General features: G+C 39.7%; 1 protein-coding gene across 1 annotated transcript in view; it reads left to right on the top strand.

Moving 5' to 3' along the window:
• Positions 1-546: 546 nt before the first annotated feature.
• LRIG3 (leucine rich repeats and immunoglobulin like domains 3) overlaps positions 547-18,778 on the top strand; it is a 38,183-nt gene continuing 19,951 nt past the window's right edge. Inside the window, exons 1-3 of the mRNA XM_058805325.1 lie at positions 547-734; positions 7,887-7,958; positions 8,230-8,304. Of these exons, the coding sequence (XP_058661308.1) occupies positions 547-734; positions 7,887-7,958; positions 8,230-8,304 (335 nt within the window). The remainder of the gene's footprint in view (positions 735-7,886; positions 7,959-8,229; positions 8,305-18,778) is intronic.

Consider the following 18,778-nt stretch of genomic DNA (forward strand, 5'->3'; position numbering starts at 1 on the left):
CGTGCCTCGGCCCGGGCGTGGTGGGTGACGCTCGGGGCACACAGGGCCCGCTCCCCGCTCCCGCCCGCCCATGGAGAGGCCGAGGACGGCAGCAAAATCCCACAGCAGCGCCCGCCGTGCTGCGGCGCGGGGGCCCGGGGCTGCCACCGCCAAGGCCGGGCAGCAGAGGGGCACGATGCCGGCCCATCCTGACTCGCCATCCCACACGGCAGCCCCGCGGGGCCCGGCCGCGGCTGTCACATGGCACGGGGAGGGGGCTGCGGCGGGGCGGGCCGTGCTCGGGGCTCCCCCGGCCGCGCGGAGGCGGGCTGAGGTGGCGGAAAGTTTGCGGAGTGGCTGGCGGCGGTGGCGGCGCTGCGGTCCCCTGCTGCTTTCTTTACTTTTTTTACACACCCGTCTCCCACCGCCTTCCCCCGTCAGCGGTCGCTCCGGGGTATGAGCGGCAGCCGCCACCCGCGCTGAGAAGCAGGAGGTCGTGCCGCGCTCGGCTCTGTCAGTGGGGCGAACGCCAGGGACGGGAGCGCGGGCAGCGGCTCCGAGCCCGCCATGCTCCGCCGGCCCCGCTCGGCGCTCGCCGTCCTCCCGGTGCTGCTCCTGCTGCCGCTGCTGCTGGACGGCCGCCCCGCCGCCGCCCGCTGCCCCGCGCCTTGCCGCTGCGCTGGGCACCTCGTCGCCTGCAGCCGCCTGGAGTCGAGCCGGCTGCCCGAGCGGCTGCCGCATGGGGCGGTGCAGCTGTGAGTATCGGGGCGGCGGGCTCCGCGGCGGGCTGGGGGCACCGGTTTGCGTCCGCCCGCCATCTTCTGCCCCTGGGGCTGCGGACGGGCGGGCTTTGAGGGGAGGGCGGGTGTGGTGGCGGCAGTGAGGTGCGGGAGCGGGCAGCACTGGGGCTGCGGCCGAGCTGTCAGCGGGACAGCGTCCCTTGGGGCGGGCTGCGGCCCCGGACGGTAGCGGCGATAAGCGCCCGGCTGAAATGGGCCCGGGAGCGCTGCTCAGTGTCGGAGAGGGCGAGGAAAAAGTTCTGTTGACTTTCTTAGACAACGTGCAGTAATCATCACGTTAACGCTGATCGGTGTTGTTGGGAAAGCTCCTATCGGTTTTCTTCGTGCAGCTCTTCATTCCTGGGGAGTTTTGGCGCTGGCGATGGTGCGGGCCCGCCTGGGCCGGTGCCGCGCAGTGGCCGAACCCAGGGCAGCGCGAACTCAAGTGCCAGCTGAGGAAAAGTTACTTTCAGTAACAAACTTCTATAGAAAAAGCATAAATTAGGTCAGCTGTCTAAAAGTTTGAAAATGGCCGAGGTACTTCTCACATTTGTTTTTAATAGCTTGTCACTGAAAGATCATCTGTATTAGTCGTATTAATTTTCTATTACATTTTCAAAGCAGATCGAGATAAGGGCTTTAAAGTAAACAGGAAGACTTTCAATTAGTTGTGGCTAATTCTGTTCAATTGCCTCGTCTGGAGGTCATGCTGCTTTACTCATGAAATGTGGATGGCTGTATTGACACCATATGGAACTGAACACAGGCATGGCTCTGGGAGTTGAATATTTCCAGGACTGGCATACGAAAGTGTGAGGGGAAAGAAACTTTTTTTTTTTCTTTCTTATGTGATTGAAACATAGAGACCTACTACTGCATCTGCTTTACATTCAACAACTGGTTTTGTTTTCTATTATATTTCATTCCTCTGAATTTTTTGAAGTGTTTCAGTACGCCCCCTTAAGTTTTCTGAAAAAACCTAAAGATTTTGTTTTGATATAAAGTAAGCTTTATAGTTTAATTTCTTAGTTTAGCATACGTCAGTGCTGTTGAAATTCAGATGAGGTAAATAAAAAGGGGAAAATCACAGAACTTTTCATTTTTTTAGAGTTGCCTTAAAATGCCTTAAAAAGCATTTTTCATTAGCGGTAATCCAAATTTGTTTTTTTCACTTATGTTCCCGAGAGACAATAAAACACATTGCAGGGCTTTCTTTGTTAGCAGGAGGGACATTTTTCTAATTAGAATTCCCTTGGTAGTGTAAATTGCCCTTATGTAAGTTCACATTCCTTTAAAAGTGTGAGAAAATAAGTTCCGCTTGTATAAATAAGCTTTGGTCTGTTGTAAGGAACCCTGCTGTGATTACTCATTGGACAGCTGTGTCACTTGCTTTTAAACTCACAGAGGTACATCATTGTAGGTGTCACCAAACCATGTGGTCTGGCCGCTTTTGTGTAAATATTTCTTTTGTTTGTGACAAATGCCTTAGCAGTACCCAGCTCTTTCTTCCTTCCCCTCTTAATAAGAACAAGGAAGAGTGTGGCATTGTCTGTTACCTCCAGCTACCCCAGTACTTGGACCTGGGATTGTGCAATTTGGTAATTAATGAGTTCAGCTTTACATACGCAAAAAAAAAAGGTTTGACTAGTTTGGATTATTGTTGCAACAAACTGCGCATTACAAATTGTAAAAGACTGTTTATGAATTTTATTGCTATATGTCTGCCGTGTTTTCCATGAAACTCTATAGTGGGTATAGCCAAAGGCTAGTAGTTAATTGCAGGCTTTCCAGTCCTCTTGAGAAAACAGCAGCTTTTCTTACCACCTTCTTAACATACACAGGCGAGACCCCCAAGCAGGGGAATGGGAGCTCTTCTGCCTGAGAAGGTCTAGGCCCATGTCAGGCTTTACACCTTCCTTTGCCCATCTGTGCTCACCCATATGGAGAGCAGGTTTTTGAAACTCCTGCTGCATACTTTCATGCCTTTTTTTTGTTCACTCTCCCTGCTGAAATAAGAGTGACCTCAGAAGGGACAAAGAGAGGGGAAAAAATGAACCTGACTTATGTCCCCTTCTTCTTGGTGGCAGGTGTGAGTCTACTGTGTTGTATGGAAGTGTCTTCCAAAGTGGAGTGTAAATGGGCTATAATTGCCAGCTTCACTGTGACTTTAGCTAAAAATGCCTTCTTCCATTACCTTGTCTTCTTGAGAGGTAACAGTCTGCTGAAAACTGTTAAACGTTTTTAATGCCTTTGTGTACAGATAGTTTTGAAGTTGGATTACCGTTTAATTCCAGGATGTGTATCCTGATATTGCAAGAACGTGGGGTTGTTAGAGCTGGTGGAGGAGGAAGAGTGTTGGGCATTGGCCAGAGTCCTCCATGTGTGCAAACTCCCACTGGCGCTGCAGAACCCTTTGCCAGGTTCACTCAGGAATGCTAGAACTGTCGGTGGGGCAGGAGGGAAAGTCTGAAAAATGGTTTTCACTTGTGTTTGTATTACATCTTTAGTGTTTACATTTTATAAATCCTCTAGTTCTCTACCAGAATTGCCAGAAAAAAGCTGTATGGTTTTCACAGCTGTTTTTCAATATTTGCCAGACTGAAGCTTGAGCATAGCAAGCTGATTTATGAGTCACTTTGGATCAGTGTCTTAAAACAGCTACAGCCTGGCTTTTTGTTTTTCAGCTCTGCTGATTTCTGCTGAATTAGCAGCTCTATAGGCCCCAGTGGGACTGATTAAGGAACTGTTGCTGGATTTGCATTTTAAAATTTGACTTGGGGCTCAGGTTTCTGAGTTCTCTAAGAAAGAGGATGATAATTGTGACTAAGTGTTGTAAATTAAGTTAGAGTCTAAAAGTTATATCTATAAAATGTGTGAAGAAGCACTTACCTTCTCCCTCTATGCATTAGGCTTCCTTTCACTTTTTAATCACACAAACATTGATGTTCAGAGTTCTTTCAGCTAATGTTGGGACTTGTGAGTTAGTTACAAAAGATGTCACACAAACATAATGGAACAAAGAAAATAGTTTTTTTCATAGAACAGGTTCTTTGAGGGTAAAAACTGTGGCATGCTTTTTCAAGTAGAGACAATTCTACTTAAATGTCCAATCACTTCTATTAGAAATGTGAGCTGAAGAACAGGTATATATGCTTACTATTGCTATAAAGACTTTCTTAATATGTATCTGATTTCTGACTTTTCAGAGTATGTTCTATCTTCTATGACTTTTGAGCTTCTAGTAGCAAAAGTAACCACAGAGGGAAGTTTCTCCCCTCTTGTAATTTGGTTTTAACATACAAGGAAAATTCAGAAATGGAAAACACATAGTACTAATGTTTGAACAATGTCAGTTCTATTTCTGTGAAGGAAAAATAGAATTTAATCTTCCAACTTATTCTTCATACATGTTTTAAGGTATGTTGAGAAATGCATTGGACTGAAATAAACTTGTAGTTTTTCAACTGGGATGATAGATTTTTATATTTTAAAAAATTGTGCCAATCCAATGCTTGTAAGTTTGAAGAACTTCTACAGGCTTAAGCTTCATTTAGATTATTAGTAAAAGGCAAATATTTTAACTCTTGGTTTCACTTCCAACCACTCTGATTGAACTTGAAATGTAACTTGCAAGGCTTTTTTTACTGAATGTTCATGAAGTTTCCTATGCCAGTGGTACTGAAGTAATGTTTAATAAAAATTTACAATATGTGTTTTGTGCAACTATTGGTAGACAAGCATATATACTGTATGAAATAGGTAATTCAGTATTTTCTGGAGGGTTGGGCATTTTTTGTTGGTTTTTTGCTTTGGGATTTTTTTTTTTCATCTTGTGTTGGACAACCTGTAAGTAAACCAGGCATAAGAAATTTCTGTGTATGTATTTTTTAAAGTAGGTGCTACTTGGAAAATGTGAATGTATCTTTAGTGTTAAAAAACAAACACCAAAAAAAGTAGTTTGAGACCTAGTGTTAGTTACGCTCACGGTTGCCTTGATAGACTCCAGATGGATGTGAGCTTAAGCTATGAGTGAAAGTGTCTGGCTCCAGTGTGGTGATCATGCACAGCAGTGGTTGTAATTGCAGGATTTTTATAGTTTAAGGACTCTGCCAGATTTTTTTTTTTTTTTTAACATGTTTTAACTCCAGCAGAACAAATCTACTCACGTCTGTGACTGTCTGGTGGGTCCTTTAGGCAAACTTGCCTTAAATAAACCTTTTGCAGAGTTTTTAGGTGAAATGAAGAAATGCAGGTTTTTAACACTAATGTTGAAAGCTCTTTGTTGAAATAATTACTGATTCCTAAGTCTTGTCTGAAGCGTGAACAACAGTAACATGTTAGGCACTAGCAGCCATAACTGAACTGAATTTTGGCTGTTTATTTGCATAGTTCTTATAATCCCTACAGACTAAAGCCAAATATTGAATTAAGTTTAAGGGCAAAAGCTGTCTCTACTCTGTCTTTAAGGACCAAGTTAGATTGCTGTCTAGATTTTTGTAGCAGCATACTTTTTCAGTATTTACACTTAAGAATGCAGTGGGATAATTTCAAACCTGTGCAGCTAATGCCTTCACATCTTAAACAAAGGGATTTTTCTCCAGTGCATGGTCTGGGGATTGTTTGCACTAGATTTTTAAGTAGTGAAAGATGCACTCCTCTAACTTTAGTGTGGTTCACCTAATATACGGGAGAACTCAGAATCATAACGGTGGAACTAAAATTAGTGGGCTTTGGAAAACATTGACACTGTATTGGTTTTCCATTGTTAAGAGGAAAGTCTCTGGGGTTTAGACACCTGGAAGTCAAGGCACAGATATATGTTAGGTTCTAGAGTCCAGAGCTGAGTCTCTGAAAACATCCCTTTTGTGGCCACCTGGAGGTGGTGGAATGTGTTCTCCTCTGTAGGTGGCTCTCCCCCAGCCCTCGGCCCCTTCTTTTGTTCTGGAAAATGCCATTCACACCTGCAGCTCTGCCCTGTGCAGTCCTGGCTTGGGAAACCCAGCCCATCTCTTTTCCCTGCCTGTGGCCCTGAACCAGGCTCTCATGCCGCAGCTCAGCAACTCGCTGGGCCTGGTCCAGTTGGCTGGCTCAGAGCACACCTTACAGCTGAGTACTGGTGATACCCCTCATAATACCCATGTGTGCCTGGGATTATTTTTTATACTTAATTCTTATTATTACTCGGGGATTTTTTAATTGCCAACTGTAGAAGAGGAGCAAAAGTGATGATGAAACTGTCCCGGCAACATTGAACGAGTCAGTTGGGAGAATCTAAAACAGAGTTTTACTATCCACATGTTCTGCTAAGGAAACCTAGCCTAGGTTCCTGGCTGGGTTGCAGAATTACACCTGTGTCTGAGGATGTGGAGTCGTGGATGCAGGGAAACTGAATTTCTCTGGATCTGTGGGTTTTCAGGGCTTAGTCACAGAGCAGAATGCCTAGCACAGACCCTGAACTTGGCTTTGTTTAAGCCAGCTCTGGTCTGTGTGCAGCAGGGATATGCTGTTCATCAGCTTTCTTCACTTCTGGAACTGTGGATGGAGAGCAGACATGTCCATGGCAGTCAGAGCTGTGTTTGGCGTGCTCAGCACAGTTGACTCTACTGAGTCATCTCACCCAGAAGTGAGGAATAATGTAGTTTCTACATAGATTCAACTTGAAATGACACTTCATGCTTGTGTGGCTTGATGAGGACCCTGGGTATGGTGGATGACTCTTAAGTGCTTAATTAGCATGGGGAATAGTATCATGGAGTGTGAGCAATTTAAAAAAAAAAATTGAAAAACACCCTTTACCTGTTACTGTAGCTGCTCACTGCTGAGGTGCACTGATTCATTGCTTTATGTGTCTGCATTACAAACACTCATGAGTGAATTAAGGAACTTACTAAAATAATGTCATTTTTGTTAGCTGGCTTGGATAAATGCAGTGTTTTAACTTGGGACAAATGCTTGCAGATGTCTGGATTGATGCTGGTGAGATAGTGATAATCTGTAGTAGGGGAACAGAAAAGTGCACGTTTTGGTGGATGAGTGACTGAGAAGGGGGAGGCCTTCCACAGAGCTAGTCATGGTCACAAGATGAGTTGTGGGTCTGTACTACTTGTGCAGAGGTTAGAGAAGTGCAGGTTTGAGTTCCTGCAGTTAGCTTTTCCGTCTTTCACTTTACAGTCACTCTTATTTCTGTTATATTTCCAAAACAGAAACATAAGGCTGAGGCTACAGCAAAAATTTCTTAGGCCTCTTGTATGATGTCAGGTGTTTGAGAGGGTAAAGATGCATGGCACTGTAAGGAAAAGTATTTCTTGTGGTCAAGAAGTGTTATATTTTTAGTACCTGGCTTGTTTTGTAGCTAATGCTGCACAGATGTTAACAATTGTTTATAAGCTGCATCAATATATACTGGGATCTTCAACATGGCACAAGCTAAGGGTTCAAGCTGCTTCTACAAGGGTCATTAAGTATTAAGTGGTATTAATATCAACAGTATACAAACATATTAAAACTCAGAATTAGCCCTTGCTATGTCCTTTTTCTTCTGCTATTTTTTAAGATCTCTATTGAATTTAGTTATGTGGGAATGGTGTCTGGAATTTTGTGGAAGCATGAAAATACAGTTGTGATTTATGGGTGGTCCTCATTGTGTATTTGTGAGCTATACATTGCTTTTGAGATGCATGTGAAAAGAGTGAAGTATTATGATTAACCCAAGGAATGAGACTGCAATGACTATGGTTTTTGAATTTTCCTTGTTGAAGGAACCAAGAGGTTGTTATAGCCATATGTTTTGTTGTGAGAGTATGTGGGAAAGCAGTTGTTGGTTTATCTGAGTCAGAATCTTAAGATGTTTTCCATGGGTCCTATGTACATTCCAATGAACAGTTCTATATTGTTCAGAGATACTAGGAATTCCTTTGACACAGCTAGCAGTGATCAAGGTATTTGCATTTGTATTTGTATATTTACACCTTGTGTAAGCAAATGAGTTTCTATTCTAATTTTGCTAATAAAAAAAATCCTTTTATGTACTTGGAGACAAGTGAGAACATAATTTGGATTGAAATTGCACTGCTTTACCTGATATCGTGTGGCAAAACTGACAGGGTGTTTATTTTTGTAACCTCATAGGGACTTAAGTCACAACAAATTATCTTCAATCAAGACCAGTATCTTGGATCACCTTCATAGTCTTCAGGAAGTGTAAGTTAATTTGTCTTAATTAAAAACCATACCAAAACATAAACCCCAACCAAAAATACCCAACCTGTGTTTGTGTATGCTAATTGTATAGTTGTTTCTCTAGGGATGATTGCTTGAACAACAAAGATTCTTGCTGTTCTGATATTTTACATTAAGTGAAACTGAAATTATTTTTTAATTTTGAGGTGACAGAGTTCAGCAGTTTAGCAAGTCCGATGTACATAGTTCTGATTAAAATTAAAGCTAACTCTCCCTTTTGTAATATTAATAGGAATTTGAACAACAATGAACTGGAGATCATTCCAGATCTGGGACCAGTCTCAGCAAATATAACTCTTCTGTCTTTGTAAGTAAATCTTACTTTTGTCCCTGTTTAGTGGAACTAACTCTGCAGGGTTCATGGAAATATGTGTATTACAGAGATTAAAGTAAAATAATTGGAAATAGAGCAGCTTGTGGTTAGGAAGTCGATTATGTCATATTATTTAGTCGTTCTTTAAAATGTGTATAATTGAGCTTAATCCTTGTAGTTTTTGTGCTTCCCAAATACAAAGACTGCATTAGAATTAATTTATGTTGTGGTAGTACCCAGAAGCCTCAGTCCTGTTGTGCTAGGCTCTGTATGAGCATCTGTAAATGTTACACAAACTTGTACAGTGCTGTCTTTAAAACAAGACTTATACTCCATCGTTATGCATCTTGGCTGAGATCCTGATGTGTTAAATCATGGCTGAATTCCATTAATTTCACTGGACAATACAGGGAAATCCTCTTGAGATGCAGCTTCAGCACAAGTATCTAGGTCAGAAGATGTTTTGCCAGCATTGTGAATTTTTTTTTTTGAGCCCATTTTAATGTGTGGCACTTTTTTTTTTACTGCAGTTAATACATAAAGTTATGACACATGATGGTGTCCATGTTCATTGCATTTCATGAAAGAAATGAGTAGGTTACTTGGTGTTCATGTGTAATACGAGTATAATGTAAAAGGCATACAGAATCCATAACAAAAAAAAGCTGATTTTAAAGGAAATGTTATTCCTGATGTTTTAATGATAAATTAGTTGGATTTCTTTTCTGTGATTTAGTTTCAATAAACTGTTGAAGGAAGATGTAGAAAAGTAGCTACTATCATACTGTTAGTTTAAAAAAAAGACCTGATTTTCATGTGTGGGATTTGTGTTTTATCAGTGGGAATCTAAAGTGTCTGAAGCTAATAATTTGTAGCCCTCTGGTCAAATCCTGTCCTTGAATACAAATTGCAAGTTACCTTTCTTGAAGAATCCTGAAGGGTTAAAACAGTACAATAAACTTTGGAAAGCTGTTCAGTTAATTAAATTGATCACTATTCAATTGCTTACATCTGGTGATTTATAGGGGTTTGTTTTTACTCTAGGCCTAGGTCAGCCAAGTCAGCTGGTGCAGCCGCTGTGTCTGGGCTGCTCTGTTTGAATAAGAACTAAGTGACATTTGATACTGATGTGGTTTCTTACAGATCAGAATCAGAAAAGAATGAAAGAAAAAGCAGATGGTGTCTGACAAATAACTGTTGAATTTAAGTACTTATTTTATTTTGTAGTAGCTTTGGCATTACTTTTACACTGGCGTAGCATTCTGTAGTTCAAGCATCTAATTGATCTAAAATTTTATTTCTTATAAATATATATATATATATATATGTATGTATGTATATATATATATATTTACCACCTTGCTAAAGTCCTTTTTACCACAAGGCTAGAAATATTAGCATAATAAAGTGATTTATATAGTCTTGCTTTTTTTTCTGAATTCTCAGCATTTCTCCTTTTCATGGAAACTCAACAATTGTTGTTTAGAGGAAGCCAAAATCATTCTTTTGCAGCTGTGCAAAAATTTTGGTTTTCCTTTGAGAGAATAAATAATTTTCAGTCACTGTTGAATTGTTTGTTCTATGTCCTTATGTCCTTATGTCCCTGACTTGGGCCATTTACTCAGGCAGTCAAACATGGAAAAATCTTTGCTATGCACTGTATATGCTAACACTTGAAAGAAAAATAAGTATTTTCTAAAAGCTTTTATCACGCTACTAATGCAGTTAAAGTTGCTCTTGTTGGGTGTTAGCTGGTTTTCATTCTAATTCTGTGTGCGGATAAGGAGATTACTGAATGGAATTGTGCTACACTTAAGATTTAGTACATATTCTACAACTATAGCAGAGATTCCTGGAGTTTAGTATGGCAGAAATAATTACTTTAATGTTTTGTGTTAACTTACAAATTCCAATCTACAGTAGTTGAGATAATTGATTGTTCTATATCAAAACAGATGAACATAGAACATAAAAATAAATTGTGTTGTATTGTATTGTCCAAAAATAATTCATCTTGTCTCTTTTACATGGCTTTTCTTTAAAACTTGGCATAGAATCATAGAATCGTTTTAAGTTGAAAAAGACCTTTAGGATCAAGTCCAACCATTAACTCAGCCCTGTCAAGGCCACCACTAAACCATGTCTGTAAAAGCCACATATGCACATCTTGTAAATACTTCCAGAGATGGTGGCTTAATCCCTTTCCAGCCTGTTCCAATGCCTCACACCCTTTACCATGATGAAATTTTAGAGAGCAATAAGGTCTCTCCTGAGCCTCCTGTTCTTACTGGTTGGATATTATTTATGTAAAGATACTAAATTTAATTTCATAGAAAATAGTATAAATAAAGAGAAATAAGCATATAACTGTTTGGCATAAAAAATATATAAGGTATTGTGATAGCATAAATGGACAAATAATCTAATGATACTTGGTTTTTTTAGATGTGAAAAAATATGTGCATTTGGTTTTTCTGTGGTGGATGTTTTTTGAAGGGAACTGATTTAATGTATCTTAAGTCATGTGAAGAGAACACATATAGAACAATTAGAATACAAGTTTTAGAATCACTCTTTAGAGAAACATCTGATGACCTTCTCCAGGATTTTAAACTTTTAAAAGAAAGGAGGTTGTGAAGCCTTTCCAAAGCAAACCCCTGTTTCCATGTTGAGTCTTTGTTCTGGCTTTCAAATGATAGCAGAAAAGAGAGTGATAGTCTTCTAGCTTTGATTCCACTTCTTATGAGATGCATATGGTTGGTTCATTACTATCAGTTGAAAACCCAGCTGGTTTTTTTCCAAGGAATGCTGTAGAAGCGATACCCTCTTTTCTTGCCAATATCTGCATTGTTGAAGGAACTCTATTACAATATTTTTTTCTTGTGAAGAATTCTCACTGAACTGGGGAGCCTTAGTCTCTTACCTGTTCTGAAAGAATTTTCTTGCCCTGCAGAGGAAATTATACTGCTGCTATGTCTCCACAATAGTGCAGGTATCCCCACACAGCCATGTATGTCTGAATACTTTGAAGGATATAAACAAGCATGGGTGGATTATCATGTTAGTCCACTTTCCATTTCTGGATCTTCCTCATTTCTAGCTATCTAGTTGATATTTTATCTAAATGAGATATTTACGTACTAATGAATTATTCAGGATAAACATACCCAGAGCAGGAAATGATCCCAGTCTGTCTGTAACATGAAACGGGAGTGTTAACATTTTGTTTTTACCAATGCCAGGTGAGGGTTGAGCATCTTGGGAATTCAGTATCAGGCAGGCACGCCCCCTCACCACCACCCTGGGAGATGTGTCAGTGTGAAGGAGTGAGTATACAAGGATATTCAGGCACATTCTCTTTACATGGCTGGAGATGTATCTATGATTTTATTCGTGTGATGATTCTATTCTTGTGAGAGCTTGTGAGCCTCCTGGCAGTCTGGATACAACTGTGAACCTATGTGGGTGGTAGTTTGGGATATATCTGGTCAGGGGGCCTAGGTCAGGTCTCTGAAAATTAAATTGCAGAGTGTTCTTTTTGCACAGCCACCAAGCCCTTTTATATACCTTCTATAAGAGAAGGCATGAAGAGAGCAGTATATGGAGGCAGGGAATTTCGGGTATTTGCCAGAGATTGTCAGCACAATAGCTCTAGCCAGGAGCTCAGGTCCCACACGTGCTGGCAACTCTTTGAGGAGAGTATTGGATTTAACAGCTGCTTAAAACAGGTATATAATGTGCAGGCAGTACACCTGGTAGTGTATTTATCTAACCCTCAAAGTAAAATATGTTAGATGTATTCTAAATGGAGAATTGCTTCAAATTTTTGTAGTAGAGAATTATTCATTTCTTGGAGAAAAAACAGTTTACTTTTTACTGTTCCAAGATAGGTAGATTGCTTTTGTATCAGGTACAAAATTGGGCACTAAAGCCCTCATTCCAGGAGAGAAAGCGAAAGTTTTGAGTATTGTTTCCATTCCCATGACATTGCTTGTCCAAGATGTACCAGTTCTGTCCTTTTTATCCTAAAAGTCTGCCTGAACCAGTGGTCTTGACACATGAGAAGAAAACTAAATACTGCCTTTCAGGTCTATTGCAGTTGTAGTTTTGGACCTAGGGGAAAAATCCAGAAACAGATTTAAACCAAATGGTGTAAGTACAGTAGCCTTGTCTAGAAGTCCTGTTTGGTGTTTTACTTACCAGCTACTATTTGCATAGGGGTTTTACTTAAAAATTCTTCTGAAAATGTTAACTTCTTCTGATGTTACTAGTACTTTGTAAGAAAGAGACTGATTTGCAAATTCAGCAATGTTAGGTAAGATTTTGTTTAAGGATACACAGTTTAAATAAGAAACCCATGCTACTTTTACTTGCAGAATTTTTAAAAAATACCTAGTTGTATACACTGTCAAACATCATCAGTACACTATCCTTCAGTACTGTGAACTATGGAAGGTAGCAGTGACTGTGAAGAGACAGAAAAGCTTGGAGTATTGAAGTATCCTGTCTCTCCAACTAGAATTTATTGTTCTTATCAAAACATGTGTGTAGAACTGGTATTAAAGCCCCCATGTTTCTTATTACCCACATCCAGGATATGTTCCATAGTAATGCACTTGTAGTCAGTAGGAACTAGAAGAGCTGTACGTGCCCAAGTCTTTCATGCATATAGTGAAATTCTAACATTAGACTAGTTTTCCAGAATGGAGTGTTTTAAATAGCCGTGTAATTTTACATTTTATTGAATAGGAGATAGTTTATTTAAAGGCACTAGAGCATATGGTGTAGGTGATTCAAGTTGTTAGATTGTAAGGACTGATTATGTTAGTCTAGAACACAAACAAATACTTGGTTGTAGTACAGTCAGAGAGGAACATGTGGAAGTTAAAGGGTGCATGAATGATTCACAGTTCAGGAATGTTTTTCAAGTCTTACAGTAATGTGTGTTTAAGAGTGCTTCACTACTCTTTTAGAATGTGAAATCTTCTGTTTATGAGAGACATAACAAAAATGTGACATGGTAGACATTTTTCTATGCTCTGTTGGGGGAATCCTCCAACTCTATCTGTAGAGGAAGCCTTTAAGGCAGGGACTGTTGGACTGTTCACTTTTGAGTTCTGAGATACTTAAAAGTGCTGCCAAAACTGAGGCAGTTTTTTGGAAATGTGGCCATGTGTTTGTTAGACGATGGACAGAATCCACAAGCCACTTCTCTGAAGGTTTTGTACAGCCTTTAGTTTGTAAATGTCTTTATGTCAATATGTGATGAATTTAAATTTACTGGCTTTGAAGATGTGTCTTGTCCTGGATGCTTAAAATGGTAAATGAACAAAAAGTACTAACAGGAAAGGTCAGGAGGTAAAACAGGACAAAAAAACTGTAAGGTAGCCAGTCCTAGGTGACTGCACAGGTCACAGGTTTTCATAGTAAGAAAAGCTATTGCAGCTTTAAATTTAGCTTTCTAGTCAGCCACTACAAAATTAGCCTGATGACTTATCTTACTTTATGCACAAACATAGTTACTGAAGAAAAGTGGCAGTTAATTCCTTCTACTATTGTGAAGGGATTTTTTTTAAAAATTTTTTAAATTTTTTTTTTTAGTATTGTGTGTTTCTTTCTGTTTAAAATGTGGAAAAGTGCATTTATGTGTGTGATTTGATAATGGGCATCCCAGATCAGGCTTCAGATAGTCATATTAAGAAATAAAATTCAGCTAATTGAAGCAAGCACTCAAAGTAAATAATGCATTTTTCCCATTTGACAGTTTAGAAATAAGAGTGATAGTTTGCACTTTGTGGCAGTAACTTAAACCCTTGTGAATGTCCTTCAGTAAAGACAGAAGGATAGGTGTGAGAAGTTTGCCTCTGTGTCATTTTACAGTGGTCTGGGAGTAAAAGCTGTGTGTAATATCCTGGAGAACACTGTCTCAGGAGGCAGTTAGAAAGCTGCAGTCACAAGAAAGATGTTTAGATGAAACTCCTGAAAATGAAAGCTTACATTCACTAGGAGCCTTTCCCCTCTACGCTTGCCAGAGAAAGTGGTATTGTTTGTTTATAAAGCTAGCAAACTAAACTGGAGTCTGGATCCCAGTATGAAGAAAACATTGGTCAAATATTTTACATCCTTGTCATCTCTTCAGCTACCACTTTATTATGGGAAGGATTAAGATTTGGGTGCTGCCTGGAAGAGTTTGTTTTGAAGAAGGATTGAAAGAAGGGATAGAGGAATGCCATACTGGCCTTCAGCCATAAGGCTACTTGGAGAATGTCCCAAAACTGAGAGGGGTGGTAAACCATGTGTGACTTGGTCTGAAGTTGTGAACAAAAAGCTAGAGCGAGGAACTTACTGGAATTAGTTCTTGCAGTCTTTAACATTTGGTGTGGAGACTTAAGAGGAAGTAAATGAAAGAATTTGAAAAGAAACCTGCCTTACTCAGGTTTACAGACATGGAAACTCAATTTTTATGACTGCAATTTAGGCTGAATGATGGGAAAGAGAAGTACATAGAAACCCATAGTTTGTTGTAGCAAAAATTGTATGAGTGAGAACCTAGATTAATGCGTTTGCAATGAGAATGGAAAAGAATGCAGATTTTATGAGCTATTTGCAGTGGATAAATCTGTCATGATTTTCTGATCAGAGTGGTAAAGGAAAAGATAAATTAAAAAGAATCGTAATGGACTACAAAAATAGAGAACACTGCTCTGATATGACAGAATGGAAGAGTGGCAGGAATTTTACAGAGGAATGGGGCATATGGAAAATGGAAGAAGTGAGAATGAAATTGAGAGGTCAGGCATAAGTTTGGATTTTATTTTAGAGAATTGGTGGTGGTGATTGCAGTAGAGCAGTGAAATCACTTGTGCCTTGAGTGAAAGAAAAGTGGATGGGATAACATTGCTCACCTTGGATGATTCAAGTTAGGGGTACATCTAGAGGGGTGTGCAGTCTAATCTGCCTAGACTTTGGTCTGCACCCTCTAAAAGGGAGGATTGCTCTGTAATGATAAAAAATAGGTGTTTTTACTTAGGAGCTCTGTACATTAGATTAGAAAGATGATGTATAATACTCTAGGGAACTATACTGATTTTATCTAGATCATATTTAAAGTTTTCCAAGATTTTAGCTTTAACGAACTGTCACACAGCTCACCAAGTCTGCAGTGGGCTATTCCTGTTGTCAGCTTTTGCCAAAGTAGCTATGCTTGAATTGCTTTTGTTTCAGTTGTTAAAATAAAGGGATGAACTTACACATTCACTTGCCTATCACATGCTAGGTAACTTGTGATTATTTTGGAAAAGCCAGAAAACTAAATTGGAAACAGACATCAGGGTATTAAGAAGAGAGTTTGGAAGAAAAACTTAATTAGTTGCATATTGGTACTATGACTGGAATCAGAAGAGAATTGTTATGGAAGTATCATGTGTTTGAAAGTTTGGATTTGTCTCTTCTTTTTGATGAGGAAAACGTATCTGATCACTGTTTCAGTCTGCATCTTTTCCCCTTTCCCAGTTTATGTTTGATTTGGGAACCAATAAACCTTTGGTTTCAAGTTTTGGACAGGGTATCGGTATCCTACAGAGTTCTGAGTTTTCATTTTCTGTTATGCCTGTGTAATATAAAAACACGAAATAGAAAAACAGAGTCTTTCTGACATCTGGCTTGAAAGAGGAATGAGAGGCATGGATAATGAAATGGAGACCTTCAAAAGAAGGAACAACTGCTTGCCACAAGGAAGGCAAGAAGCTCATGTGTGAGAGAGGTATCAGACTTGTAAACCTACCAGTGGAACTGGAAGTGAGCCAGAATCTAGGCTCTATTTCTGCTGATTTTGCCTTGGAGAAAAACAGTTTCACTTGCAATACTTCTGTGACTAACACTTACAAATATTAAAAAAAAAAAAAATAACAACCCAGACGTTTTTAATTCAGTCCAGTTGGGTGTCTTAATTGTGAGAAGAGCATGTAGTCCCATTCATATCAGAGGCTGCTTTTTTGGTAAGGGTAGTGTTCAGCTTAAAAATTCACTATTTTAATAATGTAATTGTTCATTACAGTGTTGCCCAGTATTCAGATGAGTAGAAATTAAAGAAAAAAGAACATTTTTGCTCTTCCTGAAGTAGTAGTTACTGAGGCTCTTCTAATAAGAGTTTCTTAAAGTTGTCCAGTCTTATCCTAAAAGCCACAAAGTATGTGTCTTCCAGCTCTTCCAATTACAGTCTTGATTCTTTGTATTAAATATAATTTGTTTTTTCCCTTTTGCTTCAGTTTTCTTCCACACAGTGTGTTTACATCCTTGCTCCCAAAGGAATTTGTGTGGGGAGGAGGGGGACTGCAAGAAACAATATGCCAGCTATATGAATATGATGTCAGCTAGTGAATGAAGGGAAGAGCAGGTAAAAAACGCAGAAAAATTTAAAAGGAGGCTGTGAGTTGTAGTAGCATGCAGTGGAGACCGCTCAGGACATGCTCAGATGTGGACAGTCGTGTTGGTTTTGCACGACTCTGACATGGCTGCCTCCAAAAGCTCTAACCTAGTCAGACCATGCATCTATGAAATGTCGTGTCTTGGCCTCAGCACTGGTCAGAAAGATGCATCCAGTCCTAGCAGAAGACTTTTTTTCCCTCTTTACTCTTGTTTTCCAATAGGAGATTCCACAATGGTTTAATTTGTCTTTTTGTAATTCAGATTATTCTGCTTCTCAAGGTTTAGTTGAAGGACAGAAGGTACTGTCTTAGTCCAGTTATACACGTATGTTAAGACAGTTACTTTGCATCTAACAATTATGCAGAACAGGTTGCATGGACTCTTCTCCAAAATTGTTGTTGTTGTTCTTGTTCTTTACTAGCTTGCTTCACCTCCAGGCTCCTACACATACTCTTTGCCAGTATAGTAGGGTGAGATCCAACAAAGAAGTTTTCAAAATACTGCAGATCAGGATACAGCAGGAAGAAAATTTATACTGGAAGTGCAGGAGTGGTTTTTTGTGCTGAGATTTCGAATAGAAACAAAAGACAAGACTTCAGGTCCTAATCTGTTCCTGCCTTGGATTTTCCATGTTACAGTGTGCACGATGAGTTACATCTCATCAGGACCATGAAGCTTAGGTGGATATTTTTCTTAGGTAGAAAACATTTCCTACTGACAATCTTAATCAAGAGACAGTATGACTGTCTCATATCTTTAAAAACTGGGGGGTGGAGGGGAGGGGGGGTAGATGTTGCAGCATTTAAGAGCTTTTATATCTGAAAGGCATTAACTGGATGCTCAACAAAATGAATACAGAAGTTTGTGACCTGCTTTGTATTTCCCCAGAATAAGGAAAGTAAAAGTCATTATGTCATATACATGGCAGCTGGTTATGTAGAATGAATCTTGAGATCAGGATTAAGAGGGCTGTTACAGGATTTCTGATCTATTGGTACATTTAAAGTCATGAATGTTGAGGAGGAGAGCTAAGATTTCTCATACCCATAATGAAAAACTGGTATTCTTCTTAAGCTGGTACTCACACTTTTACTTATGTAAAAGTAATTAAATCAGGCTGTATGCACTCCTGGTCAATGGTTTGTGGGGTTTTTTGCTGCAAGTCAGGATATAAGCACTCAAATTGCAAAAGGCACGTTCAAATCCAAGTAGATATTTTTGGTGGGTTTATCTGCATTCCTTGGTGCTCCTGCTGCTTTAGCTGTAACAGGAGAAATTGTAAGGAAGCTACAGCATGTTGCTGGTCCTTCCACATGAAGAAATTGATATCATTGCTGCAGGTTTGTTTCTGGCTGAGCTTGATGTGCTGGTTTTCTTGTTGCAGGGAATCTCTTTCTCTCATCGTGCCTTGAGGGTCTGTGAAATTAAACCAATGGAGTGTATGCAGCTGCTTTTATCTGAGCACAACAATAGTACCGTTCACAGGAAAGATTTTCTTTTGGCATTTTTTACCCTCACCCTCCTCTCAGTGGAAAAACTTTTATGTCATTGTGTCCACATTTGTGCTCTTTGATTCTGTCTTGACAGTTAGATAGGCTTGTGTTTTCAAACATGTCCTTCTTGACTAATTTTGATGATGGTTTGGCAGTTACGAGGAGGGTGATACACTGTTCTTTTCAATCTGCTTAAGTGATGATTATGAAGAAAAATCAAATTAGAGTTAAACTGTCTCCTGTTAAATAAAGTTGGGTCCTAAAGTAGAACTATTTGGATATCTTCAGTGCTGAGTAATCTTCCAGGTGTAAATTATTATATTTACATTCTTTTGAAGAGAAACTGGACTAGGAGCAATAGGGAGTGAACTGTTCAGCTATTTTGCAACTGAGTAACTTCTACAAATATGATTAAGCAGGAGGGTGCATTGAGGGCTGGTTTGATTTTGACTGTGTGGTGGACTAGGACTACGATGTATAGTGCAGTTTCAGTGAGCAGAAGTAGTTGCTTGTCACTCCTCAATATGGCCTTACCATCTCAAAAAAAG

Source organism: Ammospiza caudacuta, chromosome 5, assembly GCF_027887145.1.
Source record: "Ammospiza caudacuta isolate bAmmCau1 chromosome 5, bAmmCau1.pri, whole genome shotgun sequence".
Classification (NCBI taxonomy): Eukaryota; Metazoa; Chordata; class Aves; order Passeriformes; family Passerellidae; genus Ammospiza; species Ammospiza caudacuta.